Raw genomic sequence first — 21437 nt, forward strand, 5'->3', positions numbered from 1 at the left:
CCTATCTGGTGATACTTGGGAGTAGCCATTTCACTTGAAATTTTTTCCGTTCCTCAAGCCAACTTACAGGTGTTCCAACGTAGGCGGTCATTGACTTCTACCTTCAGAGTAGTGCCTTGTGTGTTTACAGTTGTTACAAGATCACACTTCTGAGTGATCCTTTAGGTTTGCAAGGAGAATAGTGGTTAAGGCTCCCACTAGCTAATCACAGTATGAAGTCACCAGGGGCTTTTTTCCCTACGTAATCATCCTCCTGCTGCTGCGCTGGTTTCATGCACATGGGCAGCACAGTATTGTGCTCAGATTTAAATCTGCTGTGCCGGGAGTATGGAGAAAATGGGAGCATCAGCTGTCGGCGTGCTCCTAGCTGCAGAGTACTTGATCTGAACCCACAAGGTTATAGAATCATGGCTCTGTGCTTCTTTACAAAGCCTGTTCAGCTTACCCAGTGCTTCCTATTTTCAGAGCATCTCACTGCAGGAACAGCTGTACTGGTTCACACAGGGTGTCTGTCTTGCTCTGTATCATATCTCCAGCAGTGTGGCCTAGAGCAGATGTCTGGGGAAGAGCACAGAGTAACTGTAATGCATTCCTGGGCCTTGATCGTTTTCAGTTCAGGGACAGTTCAGGGCCTGTTGTGGTTTGGTTGTCAGTTAATCCTGATCAGCCTTCCCCACGCCCTTCATGTTTTTGTAGACCTCTATTGTATTCTTGAAATATCTGAAGGCTACTTGTGCTTTCATACCTTTGATCATCCTTATTCTCATTTTCTTCTAGTTCTGTTGTATCTTGTTTGAGGGGAGAGAACAGCAGCACGTAGTTTCCAAGATGTGGGTGAACCTGTGATTTACAAAGAGGCACAGCAATGCTTTTTCTTTTATTTTCTTCAGTTCCTTTCCAAATATGTCTGAAGACATAAGAGGCAATGCTTCTTTTCTGAAGTACATAACGCTTTTAAGAGTTTGTGTTTGAAGTGCTTTATCTAGTAATCTGTGTTGCAATCAGATTTATTCATGAACATCTGTTCAATGTCAAGGCCATTGCCCTACCTCCTCCCTCTCCCCCCCGCCAATTTAAAAGATTTTTTTAAAATTTTAAACTAATTTTTAAACTCTATTTTATAGGTTTGCAAAGGTACAGATTAGTGTATCGGCACCTATTATACCATTCCGAGAGACGATAACAAGACCTCCAAAAGTTGATATGGTGAATGAAGAAATAGGAAAACAGCAGAAGGTTGCTGTCATACACCAAACAAAAGAGGACCAAAATAAAATTCCTGAAGGAATTCAGGTTGATTCAGATGGGCTTGTTACAATATCTACTCCAAATAAACAAGCTACTCTCAGCGTAAGAGCGATGCCGCTTCCTGAGGAGGTAACTCGACTTCTTGAAGAAAACAGTGACTTAATTAGAACTATGGAGCAACTCAACACATCTCTGAACGAAGATAAAAAAACCCATGAGATAAATCAGAAGACTCTTGATAGGATCAAGGAATTCAAACAGAAGCTGGAGCAAAATCTGCAGGGAAGAAAGTGGAGAAATGCTGTTGATCAGATCTGGTCATTTGGACCACGGAAGTGTGGGCCTAATATTTTGTTATATAACTTTGAGGGCTATAAAAGGTCTGTGTGGCAGTGCCTTGGGAACGCTGTGAAAGAAGCAAGTAAATACAGAGACTTTGACAACAGCATAGTAAGTGGATTTCAGCTGGCTACACTTTCAGGTCCCATGTGTGAAGAACCCCTCATGGGTGTTTGTTTTACAGTGGAAAAATGGGAAATGAATAAAGTTGGAGAGATGCTGTCAACTAGTAGTCAGGATTCAGGGGAACGTGATACTGTAGAACATAAACAAAATGAAGATGCTGTTGTAACGAGCAGTTGCACTGATGAAGTTTGCCGTGTGAATGAGCACCAGGACAGCAGTCAAAATGTTCCAAAATCACCTGAGAAAATTAGTAAACACAAGGGAGATGTTTCACTTGCAGATTGTTATGGTCCCTTCTCTGGACAACTGATTGCTACCATGAAGGAAGCTTGTCGTTATGCTTTGCAAGCAAAACCACAGAGGCTTATGGCAGCAATGTACACATGTGAAATTATGGCTACTGCAGAAGTTTTAGGTAAGGCAGACAAACCTTTATCAAGAATTTGCTTTCTGACTTCTGAGGTGAGGTTTTGTAAATTGGACTGAATCAGAAAGTATAACTTAATTAAAAGTTTTGTCAGAAGTTTTTTATAGTTCCCCAGTAGATTTGTACAGTGACTCTCTGATGCCTGTAGTATTTACACTATTCTAAATGAAAATTTAGCATTCTTCTTGCTTATCTGAAACTTATACATAAATAGCAATGCTACACTTCTTGCAAGTACAAGATACAAAGTGTTGCCTTTTTATGAAATTTTTGTAATACCAACTTCAGTAAACATGAATACCAATATTCTGCCTCATAATTAAACATTACTTCCATGAAGAGATGAGGAAACCTATCCTGTTTGTACAATGAGTGCACAATCTTAGTTAATGCCACTTCAAGATGTTTTACGTTAATATAATAATCAATACAGAGGTAAAATAAGGAAAAAGAGACAATCTTAAACTATTGTTACAGTCCAGTTGATTTTTTTTATTTTTTTTTTTTAGTAGCATCTGTATCCTTTTGGTATGCAAGTTGCTCACTTAGCAAACCCAGTGAATACCAAATTTATGTCTCTTATATTACCTTACCACTTACACCTACTTAAACTTGTTTTTATGACCTACTTACAACATCTCTTAACTTACCCTAACATTTGTTCTTGGAGTTTCCATGGGAGTTGCTTGCACGCTGAATCTGATCCACTGCATTTAAGCTATCGGTAAATTTATTTTGACTATATTATTCATGACAGAAATTATAGTATATCCCACATACGATAATTAAGGATTTTATTATTTGTTGTAAAAAATCTTAGCTGTTGTGCACACAAGCATAATTATAGCAGTAATACAAAACAAATTGGTCTGAAGAGCAAAATTTACAATTTTATATCATGAAAAGAAATGCTTTTGAATGAGCAATTGTTTTGTACAGATGCATGATACTGTTCTTTTCTGGAGGTACTCTTTAGCAGGCCTGGTAAAAGGTGTCCTGTGATAAGCTTTCTAATGCATGCATATATATATATGTATGTATATATATATATAAAAAAAATGAGTGTAATTTAGGATTCAGACATGCAAACAAATTAGTCCAGTCTAATGAATGTGAGTTGTGTGAACCAGTATTCTTCAATATACTGTAGTGTGCCCGTAGTAGCAAAACTAAAGACCTTCTGTAACATCTTTGTGATAGCATTAATTGAGACAATACTACAGGCTGCTTGGATGAAATACATGTAGCTAGAAACCATTTAGTAAGCTATAAATTGTCTTCTGGCTTTTATGTTTTCAAAGAATAATCTTCAGTGAATTATGGCCATAAAATATGTGCATCTAAAGTGCTTTGTGATAAATGTTACCTTACTTACCTCATTAGTATGTGTGCAAAGTTTTCTAAGTCCGACTTAAAACAATTAGTAAAATAAACATTTTGAATTATGACATTAATAACCTATAAAGTGGTTTTGAACTTACTTGCTTTAACAAATGTCTTTAATATATACTGTGTGCTACATACACTGTATATGTACAGTGGCCATGATGTGATGCTCTTTTGCAATGTGTATGTTTAAGCTTGCATTTTAAATCAGTTACTGAATTGTGAGCTGTGCTGAGATATGGCCTTTTCATGCCTGAGAATTTTCTGGACTCACTGGAATTTCCATAGACTTGAAATTACTTGGTTATGTTGACAAAGGCAGTGCATGCATGGCAAACTCAGTGACTTATCTTCAGAATGCCTTAATCTTTTTGTGATTTTAAATATAGAATCTTAATTATTTCCTCAATTTCCTCATGAGCAATAAGACGACTATTGTGCATAGTAAAGGTGAAGTTCAGTCAGAAGAGCAGTGAGTAGGTCCTGGTAAGGGCACGAGCAGATAAAATCATCAGTGATGGTAGAAAGAACACTTCAACCCCCATTTTATTAGAGAACTATAAACTCTGAAATGATTGGTGCTGAAGTGATGCTTCATTCCCTGCATCTGACAGGAAGATTTAACTATACTAGCTGTGTGCTTGTGCTGAATTTCCTGAACAAGAACCAGATTCTGTATGTAAGAAGTAAAGGCAAATAAACCCATTCCAGCATTTCCTCTGGTGTCCCACAAAAGGCTTACAGTATATATGCAAATCAATGGATGTGGCTATAGTCTTATTGATACCTTTCTGTCAAGTCAGAATAGGCGGCATGGATTATGAAGTAATGTATATTTCTAATTATTTCCAGTAAGAGTCAGTTATGCCCAGATGTTTAAAAGGTAGCAGTATACATTCATATTTTTTCAGTGCAATATAATATAAAATATTTGACCCTCTTAGAAATTGATATAAACTTGTTCTTCATTACAAGGTACTTCTAAGGGTAATTTGTATAGCTAATACTTACTAACTGTTCACATTTGTAAATGAAGGCATTCCTAAAGCATGCATAGGTTTTCTTGTGTTTTTATTGTCTTGATGAACAGAAATGTATTTGCTATTTTTCGTCTGTAGAAAACTTAGCCCATAGATTTGCAAAACCATTTAAAAATATTAATGCCTACTGTAAAGTCAAACATGGGCGTTTTCACAGCTACTTTCATGATATATACACTGTATTTCAATGGACTGAATGTTAATTTGGGAAATAAAAATTTTCCATGACTAACTTAAGATGAATTAATTTAAAACCTAATTGAACACATTAAACATAATAAATCCGTAGTATTTCAGATAAACAAGTTTTCAGTGATCACAATAGCACTGCAGTATCTGTGACAAGTACCATATAGGGATATGGTGATCCAAACAAACTTGTAAAGGTAGCTAAGATATGATTGCTGAAACATAGTAATATTTCTTAGTAGTTTCTCAAATATTTGGTTGTAAGAAATAAAGCAAATTAGGCACACAGTCTGGCAAACTGCCTTTTGAAAAATAGTCATATGATTGTATACAATGCACCTAGTGCAAGCAGTATCTAGATCCATACAGTAGTTAATATTTTATTAAATGCCACTCATATGGTTTTGCACATTGTACTGGCAGACGACGTTGTTTGTTTGAATATAATGGGTCCACTTCATTGATACACTTACATGGAAGAATTTTAGCCAAAGAAATGATGTCTTTTACTTCATGCTGAAGTTTCCTAAATAAATATGTATGTATTTCTCTTCATGATGCAGAATATAAATATATTGGTAAGCTCATCAAAATTATGTCTTTGCAGGTCGTGTGTATGCTGTCTTGTCCAAAAGAGAAGGCAGAGTGTTACAAGAGGAGATGAAAGAGGGGACGGATGTGTTTATTATTAAGGCAGTCCTGCCAGTAGCAGAAAGCTTTGGTTTCGCTGATGAAATCAGGAAGAGAACTAGTGGCCTGGCCAGTCCGCAGCTGGTGTTCAGCCACTGGGAGGTAAAAATATCTATTCACTCCATCTGTTTTGGTGATCTATTTCCTGTAGATGTGGCAGGCTGGAATAATAAGTGGAAAAGGTTAAGTTTTGGTCAAGACATTTGATAAATTCTTTTTTGAAATGAAGGGGGGAAAAAAAGTGGCTTTATATTAGTCTTATTTGCTTTTATAGATATGCTGTTCAGAAATGTGTTCATATTTTGTCTAGATGGGATGCTTTTTTATTTCAGTAGAAAGTACGTCCTTCACAGATGAAACTGATTCTTCATAAATGTGTTTTCCTGAATTTTATGTGCCTTTTTTAATGAGGTCTCTGGTAAACTTGTTTGGGGATTGGGAAAAAAACCCACAAAAACCCCACAAAAATACCCAACCTACTATTAATAGAAAATGTTATAACAAATCTGATGCATATGAAAGTTAACCTTTTAAGGGTTAGACACCTAGGTATTTTTTTGTCCTTATATATTCCAAGTCAGCATATATTTCCGTATTTAAAGGTAAATAGAATAGATTTAATTCTTTCAAAATTAAGTCTGGTGATGAGTGGAGGGGTCCTCAAAATCATTCCCTTTGGTCATCTTTGTCATTAAAGAAATGAAGAGGTGAAAGTGAAGGCGTAAAGGAGATACACAAGTGGGAAAGCTGATAAGGAGTGTTGTCAGCTGAGTGCACTGTATTTTGTTCCTATGATGTGGATAGTGGATTTTCAAGGAGAAATATAAAAAGCTGTAAATCAGAGTTCCTTGTTCAAGACAAACCTGCCTTGTAGGGCTCCTCAGAAGACTCCACTGAAGGAGCTAAAAATGGGTTCAAGGGCAAGAGTCAGTGGGTATAAGCTTTTCACATTAAATTTTTAAAATAACTGAAGCCTATGTTTTTCTGTTTCTGTTTGTTTTGGGTTTTTTTATTCAGGCCTTTATTTTTTTTTTAGTCAGCCTTTACTTGGTGTTAGAAATATAGAAACTTTTGTAAATGGATTAGAAAGGTTTTTTGTTTGTTTTTGTTTCATCTTCTGATTTATTTTGTGACCTCAAATGTCAAGTCTCTGGGCACAAACAACCACAGATTTTTGAGGTCAGTAATACTCCATGCAGTTGCCAGCTATGGTCCATTTACCACTGTTTCCCTCAGAAGCATGTGCTGGTTTTTCCCATGGTGTGGACTCTTCCTCATTTCCTATAGCTAAATTGTCCTTGTAGGTAGTAGCTGTTAAATACTTAACTAGCAGTATTTCTTTGTTAGTAATTGTTGTAACTGCCTCAGGAATTTTATGTAGATGGTAATGGATCTCTGCAAATCAGCCGAGTCATGTGCTATCAAAAGAGTTGGGAATGCTTGAAAAACAGTACACTTGGAAAAGTACGTTATGACTTCCTTTGCAACGGTACCTTACTGGGGTTAGAAAATGCAGCGGACCAGGGACTTACCTCTCCTCCCTCAATGTTAATACTGATTCATTTAATCTTGTAAATAAGTCTGACTTCACAGAGAACTATGGAATGGAAAAACAGAGATACTATGAGCAAAAAAAAAAAGAAAAAAAAAGTGCACCCACCCTTCCTGATGGTGTACGCACGAAAAAAAATATACAAACCAGCAACTTCTTGAGTATAGGCATCTAGGTGTAAGCCAGTAACATATCAGGGACCTCAGACCCATGATTGTTGGTGGCATTGCATACGGTAGTTTTGTCAGTTTTGAATATTCTCATTTGAAGTGCAGCTGGTAAGGTTTTGTGGCTTAAACTGGTCTTTTGTCTGAACAGCCTCTGATCTCAGTGCCCTAAAGGAATATCAGTCAGAAGGACGTTAATTCCAGCTAACCATGGTTTTGTGCCAGTTTCTTTAGGATTTGTAGCTACTGTGCTCCAATACTAAACAAAACCATAAACTTCTCTAACCTTCCTTTCTATCCCCCAACCTTGGCGTATATGGTCACTCTGTCAGATGTTACGAATTTCACATAAGAAAATGTTCACACAAATTCTAGATACGCATAGGAGAGGGAGACTTGAACAACTGGCAACATTTTCGAAAACTGACCCTTAGGAGAGATTATAATTACAGCTAGTATGTTAGAATGTAGTGGTAGTAGGAAAAATGGTTGTGTAAGCCAGTCACCTTTCCACCTGGCAAATCTGTCGGTGGGGAGGGTTGGTTTTTTTGTCACATTGAAAGTCATGCTCGCATATTTTTGTGACAAAATAAGTCTTTTACTAAGCTACTAGCAATGTTGGCTCTGTGCGGCAATGGCAGAGGGATTGCATTCTACTCTCACATCATCAGCAGAATTGCTAAATAAATACAATTTTCAGACTCTAGTGGTGGTATGATAGAGGAGCCAGAAAAAATGGGTTTGTGTCTTGGATCACATGAGTAATTTGTAGAGCTTTTCTCTGTTTCTTTTTCTTTCTGCATTCTGCTAAAAACAAAGCAAAGCCCCAAGTAAATAAAAAACCCTATCAGGTTTCATAAGGTGTTAGGCATGACTTTGACAGTGCTACACCACTGATGAATTATGGTGGTATATGTATGTACATAATAAACACCAGCATTTTATTTGAATCCCAATTATTTAATGTATCATTGCGTTACACTGTATGATGTGAACTCTGTCTATGCAATCTTATACTGTTTTTTTCCTTAGTGTTAAAAATGGGAAGGGAGTACAGTAGCTACTTGGTTTTGTTTTGCATTTCCTATCTTACTGAGCGTACGGTTGCTGCTTTAATTGCATACTATCCAAACACTACCATGACATTCTGAATTAATTCTGCATTAGTGGTGTTTTCTTAGCATGCTTGGCTCATTAGCTGTGTACCTGGGACATGTGTTTCTCTAACACAGATTCCTTCTAACGTGTTGTTTTCCCCATTTTACAGATAGTAAACTAGACACTTTTTGGTGTTTTTAAACTTTTAAACAATCTTGTGGAAATCACATACATAAAGTATATTTAAAGAAACAAGGTTTCAATCAATTTTTTTAATTATTCTTGTATTTCATGAATATGATTTGTAGACTATAAACGCAGGAAGGTCAATGATAGAGCCTGTGTTTAAATAGAGCCATTTTGGTCTCTGTGGAAATGAAATTACCATTATTTTTTTCTTTAGTTAATGAATGTATTTTGTGTAGTTAGTATTGCTCCAGCCCTAAGAGATGGAGCAATACATGTATCAAGGTCTATCTCATCGGATACTGCTTTTCTATTCATTTCTTCTGTCATGCTTTTACAATTTGTTCCTGCCTGTAGAGGATGGCACCAAATAACCATTAGTAGGAGCTTTCAGTGTGGTCTGATTTTAAACAAATTAGTTTTAAAAGTTAGTAAAGTATTTTCCCTTATGATATCCCTAGGCAAATGTTCAGTGCATTAGGTTTACTTGGCCATATTTTCTTAGATTTCAATATAAACTTTCTTCTGAATCTTTAGTTTAAAATATATAACTTTGGGATAATTAGGAACTCCTTCTATTTTTTTTTAATCCTTGAATTAATAATACACCTTCAATTAGTATGTTTTTGCCTGAGCCTGTTTCCTTTGTTCTCTCTTGATCCTTTGCGGTTGCATCTTTCACTCAGTCATGTAATTTTATCTTAATCATAAGCTTCTTTGAACAAGAAGATTATTTGTGATTGCACAATGCTTAGAATAATGGAGCTCTAATCCCATTCGGGAAATCTGTGTTACAGTAAAAAAAGTAATGTGGTGTGCTTCAGCTGCTGATTGAAATCTCAGCAAGGGTGGAAATTGTCAAAGACACCTACTAGTTGTAAAGTTGTGACATGTATAGTATTTCTGTAAACTTGCATCTTTTAAATTGCATAATAATTGGCTGTTAGACACACTTATTCTTAGGGGGGCATGGGCAAACTATAAACTCATGTTTAATCTGAATTCTTTTTCAGTATCCCTTCTAAGTAGAATAGTGTCTAGAATGTGCTTTAGGGCTCTGGACAAAGGTAAGAGAAGGACTGCATGTAATAAGTGGTAAGAATATGAGGCATTCTGGATCTGGAAGTTTTATATCTGAAATTTAATTCATTCCTTCCGAATTGAAAGTCATTTTATGACTTGGAAGATGAGGGCTTAATATAGCAGTTGCTGGATGAGATTGTTAGGCCTGCATTAAACAGGAAGCAGACTAAGGTAATGAGAGAGACTCTAAGGATCTGTGAATCTATACTAGGTTTGAACTGTAACTTTACATATGTCATTGTGCCAGTGACAGCTTAGGCACGTAAATGAATCCTAGGAGTAACCTGGAGCCTTTCAAATATAATGTCCTGGCTTTGGCAGGGACAGAGTTAATTTTCTTCCTAGTTGCTGGCATTGTGCTGTGGTTTGGACTTAGTGTGAGAATAATGTTGATAACACCCTGGTGTTTTAGTTGTTGCTGAGTAGTGCTTACACTAAATCAAGGACTTTTCAGCTTCTCATGCTCTACCAACTGAGAAGGCTGGGGATGCACTAGAACATGGGAAGGGGCACAGCCAGGACAGCTGACCCCAACTGGTCCCAGGGATATTCCATACCATATGGCGTCATGCTCGCTCTATAAACTGGGGAAAAGCTGGCCAGGGGACCACTGCTTGGGGACTGGCTGGGCATTGGTCAGTGGGCGGTAGCGATTTCATCATGCATCATTTGCTTTGTATATTCATTTATTATCATTATCATAATCATAATGACTGTTATTGCTCTAACCCTATTTTATTTTGTTTCAGTTATTAAACTGTTCTTAATCTCAACCCATGAATTTTCTCACTTTTACTCTCCTGATTCTCTCCCCCATCCCACCGGGGAGCAGGGAGTGAGCGAGCGGCTGTGTGGGGCTCAGTTGCTGACCGGGGTTAAACCACAACATATGAAAAGCTCATTGTATTGGCCAGGACATCTGAAGCTAATTAAAATAGTAAATAAAAGCGGTAGTGGTGTGGCTTTAATTTTCCATCTCAATATATGTTTCTTAAATAATAGGAAAAAATGCAACAGTAGAGCCACACGTCTCCTTTTTTCTTTCCAATTTCCGAATTCCTGTTTGTAGCTACTGACTGAAGTCAAGGCTAAAGCTCAGCTGTCACTGGTTGAGACACAAACAAGGATGATGCTCTTGAGCCAAAATAAACTTGCATGAGTTTATTTTATAACTAAATGTGTAAATGTTCATTATTACAGTATTTATTGGAAGAGGAGTTTTCATATCTGACTTCAGGCATTTTAAGGACTTAGCCATCCCCTTTTTATACTGTGAATGGGATCTCTGAATTATGAAATACTTTTGGATGCTCATTTTACTTTGTAGGGTATCTACACTCCTAATACATCTCTGTAGGTTAAACGTTTAAAGTTTCACTGCAAGTTATTCTGTATCCCCTTAAACCTTCTGTCTCTGAAAGAAAATGAAAAGTTATAAATCTGATACTTTTTGGATTTCTGAAGCTTTTGCAAGATGGCTATGGATACAAAATAAGTGAACTTTTCTATTGGGTTTATAACTTTCATCTCTCTTGCTTGCTTTTTTTTTTTAAATTGTATTTTTGCAAAACCTTGTAATTTACAATCAAGAGCTGTTGAGAGAAAATCCTTCTAAGGACTATAGAGAGAAATAAAATTGGGAGTTTTTTTCAAGTTAGTTATAAAGAGAACAAGCTGTTCTCACGCTTTCTTTTAAACGCCTGTATAAAAGTATATATAATAATATTGAGAAGAAGATACATTGTGTTTATTTGATGCATAAATTGATCTATAGTGATGCAAAGTGGCAGCATTCTGTGAAGCCAAGATTTGACTACAAGGTAGTCAAACAATTGGTAAAAAGGGAGGCTGAAAATTAGTTGTTGAGGTTTTTTTTCTTTCAGGATGTGATACAGAGATTAGCTATTTATAAAATAGGCAGGCTGGTACACAGAATATTTGGTACAATGTGAAAGTTTTTCTTTTAACAAATAACTGTGACTTGTTTTTATTTTGAGAACATTTATGTGTAGGTGCTTCTGTAAAATTCTTTAGCATATTGTAGATATTTCTCCTCCTACCCTCTGCTGCTTAATCCTCATCTCCAGCATGATGTTTTGTGCAAGTGTTTCAGGTGCTCAGCACTTCCCACAGTCACTCAGTACTCCTAAGAAAGAAAGAAGGTGAGATCTGCTTTCCACTATGGTGGAATGGGTGCAGCAAAATGGAGAAGCTGAATCTGCAGAGAGAATATTCTCCTCCTTTCCGAATAGGAAGCATTTGGGGCCTGTAAAGGCTTACAGAGGAATAAGATACCTGTTATGAAAGGGTTTTTCACTGAATAAAACTAGTAAGAACTCATAGTTGGATAAACAACAACCCAGAAAAGACACAAACTTGTAGAATCTTTCCTTGAGATTTTAAGTTGTGGTTTCTTTCAAGGACAGGCTGAGCTCCTGGCTGTTTTGAAAGCAGAATGGCAACATTTGTAGTAAATTTTTACCTGTTCTTCAATTGTATATTGCTGACTGAAAGTATTTCAGCACTGTAGTACAGAAATCACTTCAAGAAGTGTATTCAGACTGCTCTACGTTACAGGTTTTATGACAGCTCCTAGTCATATGCTGGCATCACAGCGTTTTACCTGGGGTTGATGGAAAGCAACTGTTGATGTGGAGATTGCTTTTGAAGTTGTCAAATGTCATCTTAGAACACTGCTCTAGGATCTATATGTTCTTTCGCATGGAAGTAAGGAATGACTTGGAAAACTGCCTGTCCGTACAGGCACTGTCATGGTATGTTAGGCGGTTGTGTGCTGCCACGCTGCCAGCGCTGCTTTCCTGACTCTGTAGCTGCTTGGGTTAAAAAGGCAGGAATTAGCCAGTCACTTGCATACCTCTGCATTACACTGTGTGTGATACTCAAAGGAGCCCTTGCCTTACTTTCTGAGTTAATGGGTCTTTCTGGATCTGGGGTCACAGGAGTATGCTCAAGAAATTAGCCTCTATCCACTTTTGAGATTGTCATCTCCTCCCTGCCCCTGCTCCATATCCCAAAAAAACTGTGAGGCACTGTTTGGAGCCCACCCCACTCTGCCTCTCCTCAGTCTTACTGGGTACCCTGCCTGGTGTTCTCTCTTCTGGAAGCACACGGCTAGTAACCAACTAGCCTTGCACCGTTTGGTTATGCTCAGTGCAGAAACACTTTTACAGCATTACCCAGCATATTACCAAAAACACAGCAGATAACAATTTTTTGAGGTCACGTTTCACATAAACCTCTGCAAAATTCTGTCATTTTACTTGAAAGGTAGAGTTAATTTCTGTTTGACAGGGCAGCTTTCAGACATCTAAGATATGCATATCAGCTGTACCCTTTTAGTTGCATAATTGTCTGTCATTACTAAGTGATGGACACTATTTGAACTGAGAATGTTCTTGAAGTATCTTTCTAGCATCAATTTTTCTAAGGTAGAAAGGATTCTGATACACTGAAGCCTGTATCATCTTTGAAATTGTGCATAATAGTTCTTCTGAAATTTTTTTTTTGGGAAAAAAGCTTCTGGAATAATGTTTTTCCTGGCATTCTAAAGGCTGCCTGTGGTAGTGCCAAATCACACTGAATTTAGTGGTTCTTGGGATTTCTTATTAAGCAGTTCACAAAGGCCATAATGTTGCTTGCTGGTCTTAAAATCTTCATCGGACAGTCTAAGACTGCTCTTTCTATTCATGGTCCAACTAAAGCATTTTCCTCACTGATGATATTTGGCTCAAAAGAAATCTTCTGTCCTCACCAGGCAGTAAGGACCAGTAGGGGAAATGCTACTAGGAACGTGGCTGTGTTCCCAGATCTGCCTGACCTTTTGGATGAACTAGGCAGATCCCTTCGGTTTGCTTTTGATGCTTCTCTCAACCTTGTTTTGCATAATTAGGCTGCCTTAGGCAGAGACTGTTTCATACCATCATTTTGTGAAATACATGAGACAATGGGACCCAGACCACTATTAGAGCCATCTGGGTGCCACTGAAATGCAAATAATAAATCATCTTCAAATTAAGGCTTAAAATTCCAAGTCCTCTTGAATTAGAACTGATCTGTTCTAACTCAAATCTTTTTGAAAAGTTTGTTTAGCTTACATAATAATTTCCAGAATTTAGTACACACTGTATTGTCTTTCAGTATTAACTTAGTATGCTCATAGTATTTGTATTTTTATGGATTAATTATTACAGGTATTCAGATTATGTCTCTGATAAAGATACAGGCGTTTATTGTTGGAATAATTAATGTGTAGGTTGTTAGGCTAAAAGAAAATGACAGCTGTTTTGCCTATGCTACTCTGCATGCTGATTCTAAACAAGTCTTTTGAGACTTCATTGTTTGGGTGTGTTGGTTGGAATAGTTGTGATATTTAATGAAACATCTTGCTTTAGATTGATTTCTTTTCCTCAAGAATAGCCTCGCACTATACAGTATTTGAAGGAGTCTGTTCACTTCTTTTGAAACACCTAGTCCCAGCTGACTTCATTATGAATGCTGTTTTATTTATACCTAGAGTGGGCTCATAGTTCTGCAGGGAGCTATGGAACACACTCTTCAGCATGTATTTAACTGGGGTTTTTCTTGTCTTTTAAGTTTAATGGGATCCTAGTGATTTGCTTATAGTCATACTTTAAACAAATTATCTCACCCAAGACTTCTGTAAGGTAGATCAATGCAGATATTGTTAAACAATGCTATTAAGGAATGTTTCCATCACTTAAGAATTGCATTTGCAATACCAGATTTAAGAATTGTATCAGCTGCTGTGCACTAATTCATTTTACTGTATTGCATTTTATATGGCTGTATTTAGAGAAAATACTTGTTCTCTGATAGAGTAAATGCAAGTCCAGTGATCGCCTACACAAATTATGAATTATATCTCACTTTTTAAAAGAAATTGTTTTCAGAAGACCCTTGTAGATGAGGTGTAGAAATATTCGGTTGTGTTAAGTAGGAAGCAGTAGCTGTCAGCTGCTTTGTCGGGCACCTTGGAGGAGTACTTGTGTTCGTTCTGGGCTGTTCACAGTTAAGGCTGCTGTTGTCCCCATCAGGTTATTCTGGTGTTGAATAATAAATAAACATAGGTCAGTGGCTAGTTTATGCTGTTATAAATTCCCAAGTCCTAGCAAATGTTTCTGAAGAAAAGTTACGCTGAATTTTCTAGCTGTCCAATCACATACAGTATAGTGGAATTTTAAAATACACTTTACTATAATGCTAACAGTATCATCACATTATTGGTTTTACCTTGTCTTTCTCCTAATATTGGTTCCTCTTGACATATTTGTCTGCTAAATTTGGGGTATAAACAGTTTGGCTGTGATAATTTTCTTGTCACCCCTGCTCAGTGGTTCCTGGACTCACGTAGCACAGAGGCAGAATGAGAGGGAGGCAGAATGAGAGAAAGGCAAACTAAAGATCTTTGATAGAAGGGTAACTGAATTGCTTAAGTCACTTAAAGATTTTCAGCTGTGAAAGGCATGGTATTTTGAGTTTCCAGTTCTGTTTTGATTAAATTTTTTATTTAGGAGTGTAACTTTTTGAAAAAACTGTTAAGATGCTATCACATTACTGTTTTTACAATTAATCTTAGGCTATATGTTTTAGTTCTGTACTGAAAAATTAGTATGTGGAACCATCGAAATAATTCTAAATTAAAAGTGACATGCAACATAGAATATAGTGTTTGTGGGTGTCTTTTCTGCTTTGATCCTGTGGATCCACAGTAAATGCTCTCTGTGAAATGGCTACATCATATTCCAGAAGGATTGGTCTGTTTAGAATCTAATTAATCATTTAGGACTTTATCCAGACAAAAACTCAATTTCTGTCACAGATTCGAGAGTCATCCCTGTGTGGTTCCCATGAATACAAACAATAGTTCAGGGTCTAAAAAGCTTCTCAGCTCTGATTCCAGGAAACCCAGACCCACCATTCTGACAGCTGCTATTGTAAGCAAATTGATGACAATGCTTTTGGAGCACTTTTTTTTCCTTTTGCTTGCTTGCACTGTATTCACAGAGTATGGGGAATGATGGATGCCACCTGCTGTATGCATTTGCTTTGATTCATTAATGTGATGCAAATAGAAGACTCTCAATCTGATCTGTGCCCTCACCTTTGCTTACAGAATCAGAATTTTCAGAAAAGAAAACTTAACTTTTTTTGTATTGCTGTGTCGATAACACCTCTGTGTAGTTATGTTATTAACGTGACTATTTGCTGACTTTTTAAAGGAGATGCACAGCTGATGCTTCAAGTTCCAGCTGACTCACTAGATGTGGCTTGCTCTTTCTCATTACTTACTGTGGTAATAGAAATAGTGTGTTCTAATTAACCTCATCTTTTGCAGTGTGCCCGTACCATTCAGATAGGTATGATCTTCTAACAGAAATTTTCAAATGCCACCATATCTTCCTCTAGAAGCAGTATGTAGTGCCTGAATTATTTAGATAGGTTGAGAAGCAAAGCTAGCCCCTGTGGGTACTGAGATGGCTTTTGAAACCTCATTTATGTCTCTTTACAGTGCTGCTCTGCATCATGTAGCAGTACAAGGTTCACTCAGGGTTCTGTAGCCTTGTGATGCAGTAAGTTTGCAGGTTTACCCTTGCTGGCTGCTAAATCCTAAACAGTACGTACATTTGAGCCTTCTGTTATGTCAGCTTTCCCGAGAGCTGTTGAAGCATAAAGAATTCTTATCCGTGGAAAAAGTATCCAGTGCAAAACTTCAGTTAACATTAGCAGAACAAGTCTTTGATAAATTGCTGAAAGAGCCAGCCTGTCAAACCTGGGGATTTTCATAAGCATCCATCACTGCAGTGTTGTTGTGGTTTAACTCCAGGCAGTAACTAAGCCCCACACAGCCGCTTGCTCAATCCCCCCCGGTGGGATAGGGGAGAGAATCAGAGTAAACTCACGGGTTAAGATAAAGACAGTTTAACAGGTAAAGCAAAAGCTGTGCGCGCAAGCAAGGCAAATCAAGGAATTCATTCACTGCTTCCCACCGGCAGGCAGGTGCTCAGCCATCCCCAGAACAACAGGGCTCCATCACGTGTAACGGTGACTTGGGAAGACAAACGCCATCACTCTCAACGTCCCCCGCTTCCTCCTCCTTCCTCCAGCTTTGTATGCTGAGCATGATATCATATGGTGTGGGATATCCCTGGGGTCAGTTGGGGTCAGCTGTCCCAGCGGTGCCCTCTCGCAGCTCCTTGTGTCCCCTCCCCACCCCCCCCAGCCCCTCGCTGGTGGGGTGGGGTGAGGAGCAGAAGAGGCCTTGACTCTGTGCAAGCACTGCTCAGCAATAAGGAAAACATCCCTGTGTTAGCAACACTGTTTCCAGCACAAATCCAAACCATAGCCCCCTACTAACTACTGGGAAGAAAATTAACTCTATCCCAGCCAAAACCAGCACAAGTATCTAAATATTTACAGGTAGGTTAGATCTGTAAGTTCAATTTTATATACTTTAGGACTCCTCTGTTGTATTCATTCTTCAAGAACCACTGTTTCACTGTTTCTGTCTGGGCATAACTTCTGGGTGTTTGCTAACACCCCAATTGCTAATTTCTTGCTAATGTAAAAAAACCCCAACCTTCATCAAAGGGGGTAGTAACAGGCTTTTAAGTTATCATAGTTTGGAGCTGTATAATCTCCTTCAGCAGTAGAGTCTGGAGCAAATCCATTGAGCATGAATCACCTTTTCTTATTCATGTGCTCTTGGACTTTGAAATTTTTGTTTGTTCAGCTCCTTGGGCAGATCCTGCATGGGGAAGTCCCTGGTGGCTTTTCATCATTAAGATGTTCAGGATGAATATTACTGCAACTTCAAGTCAACATGCAAATTTGGCCCAAAAGTTGGAAAAACCCCAGTAGTCTTCACTGCCCCTTTTCTTTATTTCTAGTGCATAAAAGAATGGTAAAACTTCAAGCTCTCCAAGAGTGAAGACTATTCTTCTTTTATTTATGTAAGCTGTCAAGGAATCATCTGTAAGTTTCCAAGCATTGGCTGTAAGGCCCTGTACAAGACATCAGAATGGATATGACTCAGGCAGATTCTTCTATGGTTAGACAGTCCTTATGTAGAAACATTTGGAAAGCTACGTTTCATACTGTTTATTTCTGAGCTCTGCTTGCTTTTGGTTTTCAGCCAGACAACCCTATGCATAGTCATTTCCCACCGAAATAATTGAGATTGGATGTCACTTTCAGCACATGAGTAATATTCCACTTATTTAATTTACCAGGACTATCTATGTACTTAATTGTAATGAAGCAGAACTATTTTTGTTGGTTTAGGGGCTTAACATGTACTATTCTGCAGGACTGAACCTACAATGTTACCGAATACAAAATAGCCATCTTCTGCCATAGTAATTTTCCAAACTCCTTGTAAAGTGTAATTTGTTTGATTGTGTTAGGTGTTATTTAACATGAGGTATTAAATTAGGTTTTTACAATTGTTGTTTCTGGGGAAAACTGTCCATCTTAAGCCATCATTTTTTAATTCCTGTTCTTGCTAGTGTTGTGTGTAACTGAAGCTTTAGGAAATTTTGCTTAGTTTGAAATATTAGATGGCAATTAAAATTATTTGTCAGAAGAAAAAGTTTGTAACACTAGAAAAGATTTTTAATGCAAAACTAAAATTGGTAGTTTAGGGAAGTTTGTTCCTTCCTTGTCAGCTATTAATGTTAGTGCTAATATCATATATTCCAGAAATTAGAGAGTGATGTCCTCAATAATTGTCATAACTATCATGATTCTTACAGTAACTAATACTTGTTGCACTCCTTTTTCCATGAGGATTTTAAGAAATGGAAACAGTATTACTTTTGTTGTTTTAGTAAAAATATATTACTTGTAACTGCATCTTGTGAGGAAATCTATAATAATTTAAGTGAAATAAGTATTTTCGAAATTTGCAGCAGAACCTGAGTAACATAATATGATCAATTTTGTCCCTTCCTAATGTTCACATTTAGCATTCTTGGAAGGTGATCTTGTTATTTTTTCACTTAAGTTCCTTAATGCTTATTAAATACAGTAATTTTTTTACTCTGTTTTATGGTTAATTGTCCACTAATGGGAGGGAAAGTTAAAATCTCAGGACTATAACCTTATTCAGTTTTGGTTGGTCACCCAGACATCAGTTCACTAGGGAGCATTTCCCAGATTTGATTACACATATGCGTTATGTGAGCTTAAGACTTGATGATCACTCTTAATGACTTAGGGGTAATTTCTGGTGCCTGCAGCAGTTTAACTTAATAGTAGAACTGAGGTGGATTTTTAGGAGCTTAGAATTGAAAGGGGGTTCTCCTTTTTCTTTAGGTCTTAAGGCATTTACTTGGAAACCTGAAATGTCTTAGAGTAATATGAGAGTCACTAACAGTAACAGAATGATTTGTTATTTTTGGCTAGCTAGTTAAGCATTAAGCCTAGAATTTGTGTGAAATCTATGTAGTCTCTTCAGACTTTCTTGGGGAATTGAAAATGTTGTAGCTTTGCTGTGCAGGATGAAATGAGGAAAGTTTTTATAAAGACTTATAAGATAACTACATCTTTGGCATACTCTCTATGGTAGTCTGAGAAGGGTGGGATGTATAGGAAGAACTGGGGATAAAGACACGTCCAGTTATTCTCTGATCATGTTGGATCTGAAATCTCTGCTAGAGGAGAGCCCTTGAAATACTAAGCTGCAAGAACAGCTCTACTAAATATGTTAGCAGCAGAAACAATTATTTTTAAACCATCTGTCTAATCTGTCTAACTCATAGGGATTGAAGAACAAAGGACACAGAAATGAGCAGAAACCTTCAGTTCTTATGAGTTCTGATAAAATTGTAGTAAGATAATATTCTAAATAAGGAATTCCTTCTTGAAAACTGAGAATTTTCTAAATGTTATTTGGCATTGTTTACTGACTGGCAATTAAATTTGCTTTAAAATAAATTTGTATACAGATAAATGCAACTGAATTTGAAAAGCTGTTGTGGTCATCTTATGGCAAATACTACATAGTGTATCTTAACTCTTGTTTTACTGCTCAAATAGCTAATTGCAGGCTTTCCCAAAAACTCTTATCTGCTCTACTTTCATATTGTTGTACTTCCGAGATTGATTACCTGAAATGTACTAATAAACCTTTGTACTACTTTACTTTTTCTTTTTTTTTTTCTTTTTATAGATCATTTCAAGTGACCCATTCTGGGTACCAACCACTGAGGAAGAATATTTGCACTTTGGGGAAAAGGCAGACTCAGAGAACCAGGCCCGCAAGTACATGAATGCAGTAAGAAAGCGCAAGGGACTTTATGTAGAAGAAAAAATTGTGGAGCATGCTGAAAAGCAAAGAACTCTCAGTAGAAATAAGTAGCTGTGTCTGCTTCCTTTCTCTTCTGACTTAGCTAAGTGCAGGTGGATTATTGTCTATGCAGCAAATTCAAAATTTCATCTGGACTTTGTTCTTTGACACCACTTTTCTTATATGCGATGATGTCTGTGGCTTATGTTTTAATAAACTTAAGCCTTTCCAACTTTTATACAGAGAAGATAGTTTATTTATTTAAATAAAATACAGGCACATTCATTGCGGTTGGTCTCAATTTTTAAAACTTACTTCCCTATTGAACTTTCTGTCACAGGATTAGGAACTCCTAATTTAACTTGTTTCTTTCTGATTTATCAGATGTAATGACAGTTAGAGCTGGTTAGGTAGTTTGTTGCAAATAAACTATGCACTGAATTCAGCTCCTTAATGTTTTTGACTCTGTTTTTTAAATTTATTTTAATTTCTGTAATGTATTTGTTACTCACCAGTACTTTCCATAGTTACCTATATGCAAATAGATGTAAGCCTACTAGGAGTTTCTAAAATATTTGTTTTACTCTGTTACTCATGTAAGCGGTCATCTAAATCAGTAATGTATCTTCTTTAAATCAGAGAGCAAAAACATCACATGTGGAAGACTAAGCACTGCAAACCAAGCAAGATTTGTCTTTTTTTTCCTCCTTAGAAGACATCTTAATACAAAGTTCATATGATTATCCCAAGCTGGGAGCTGCCGTCTCTGAACTAGGTACACAGCTACCTCTGCCAATCCTGTGTGTGTTTACAGACTCTTGCAGAAATTTCTACCCATTTAGCCTGTTGTCTTGAATTCAGTGAAGGGAAACACTTGCAAAAATATACAAAATGTCTTGCTGTTTGCAGGTGTCTAGGATGCAGAAGGCTCCAAAATGATTCAGACCAAGACTAACAGGAAAAAAAAAAATCCTCACAGGGTGTTAGTTAAGAAAAATGGAAACCTTGGGTAGAAGAAAAAGCATGAATTATTTTCTCATTTGCCTGCTTAGATCTGTAAAAGGAAAAGACAAAAGTTTTAGAAGGTAAAGACTGAATAGATAGGTGTCCTTGAAGAGTTTCTGATATTTAGTTAAAGGAATGGGAAATAAGTCCTTAAATCTTGTGCCAACAGACTTTCTGCTACCTCTTGTCTTTGCTAACTTCAGAGTTCTGTTTCAGATAACCATGCAAATGGGTTGTCCTTTACTTTGCAGAATGTAATCTTTTCTTTAATTTGTGATTGCCTTGTACTCCTTTAGCACCTACTTGGTCTTTCTGAATAAATATTCTGTGCATGTCAATTAATGCAGCAGGCAGAATTTGCTCATACCAGTTTTACTTCTTATGGGAAAGAAAACTGTTACTTGTTTCACAAGTAGGATGATTTTGAATGCTTAACTTCTATTTTAAATAGCAGCCTTTTCTCTTCCAGCTTGTTTGCTTTCATTATGGAAATGTTTCCTTTTAAGATTGTATTTATGAATTATTCAAGCAAATGAAATATTTGCCTTCTTTAGAAGGTTGTTCCATAAATTGC

The 21437-nt window shown here is 37.0% G+C and overlaps 1 protein-coding gene across 2 annotated transcripts in view; it reads left to right on the forward strand.

Annotated features, from left to right (window-relative positions):
* Nucleotides 1-20627, forward strand: part of EFL1 (elongation factor like GTPase 1) — an 85021-nt gene extending 64394 nt beyond the window's left edge. The window contains exons 18-21 of one of the 2 annotated variants that reach the window (XM_035899506.1): nucleotides 1125-2128; nucleotides 5363-5547; nucleotides 19742-19833; nucleotides 20571-20627. In XM_035899506.1, the coding sequence (XP_035755399.1) occupies nucleotides 1125-2128; nucleotides 5363-5547; nucleotides 19742-19833; nucleotides 20571-20598 (1309 nt within the window). In that variant the 3' untranslated portion in view covers nucleotides 20599-20627. Of the gene's footprint in view, nucleotides 1-1124; nucleotides 2129-5362; nucleotides 5548-19741; nucleotides 20307-20570 lie in introns of those variants that run through there. The other variant, XM_009644049.2, reaches the window with a different exon arrangement.
* The last annotated feature ends 810 nt before the right edge of the window (nucleotides 20628-21437 follow it).

This window comes from Egretta garzetta, unplaced genomic scaffold (assembly GCF_000687185.1).
Source record: "Egretta garzetta isolate BGI_Z169 unplaced genomic scaffold, ASM68718v1 scaffold287, whole genome shotgun sequence".
Lineage (NCBI taxonomy): Eukaryota > Metazoa > Chordata > Aves > Pelecaniformes > Ardeidae > Egretta > Egretta garzetta.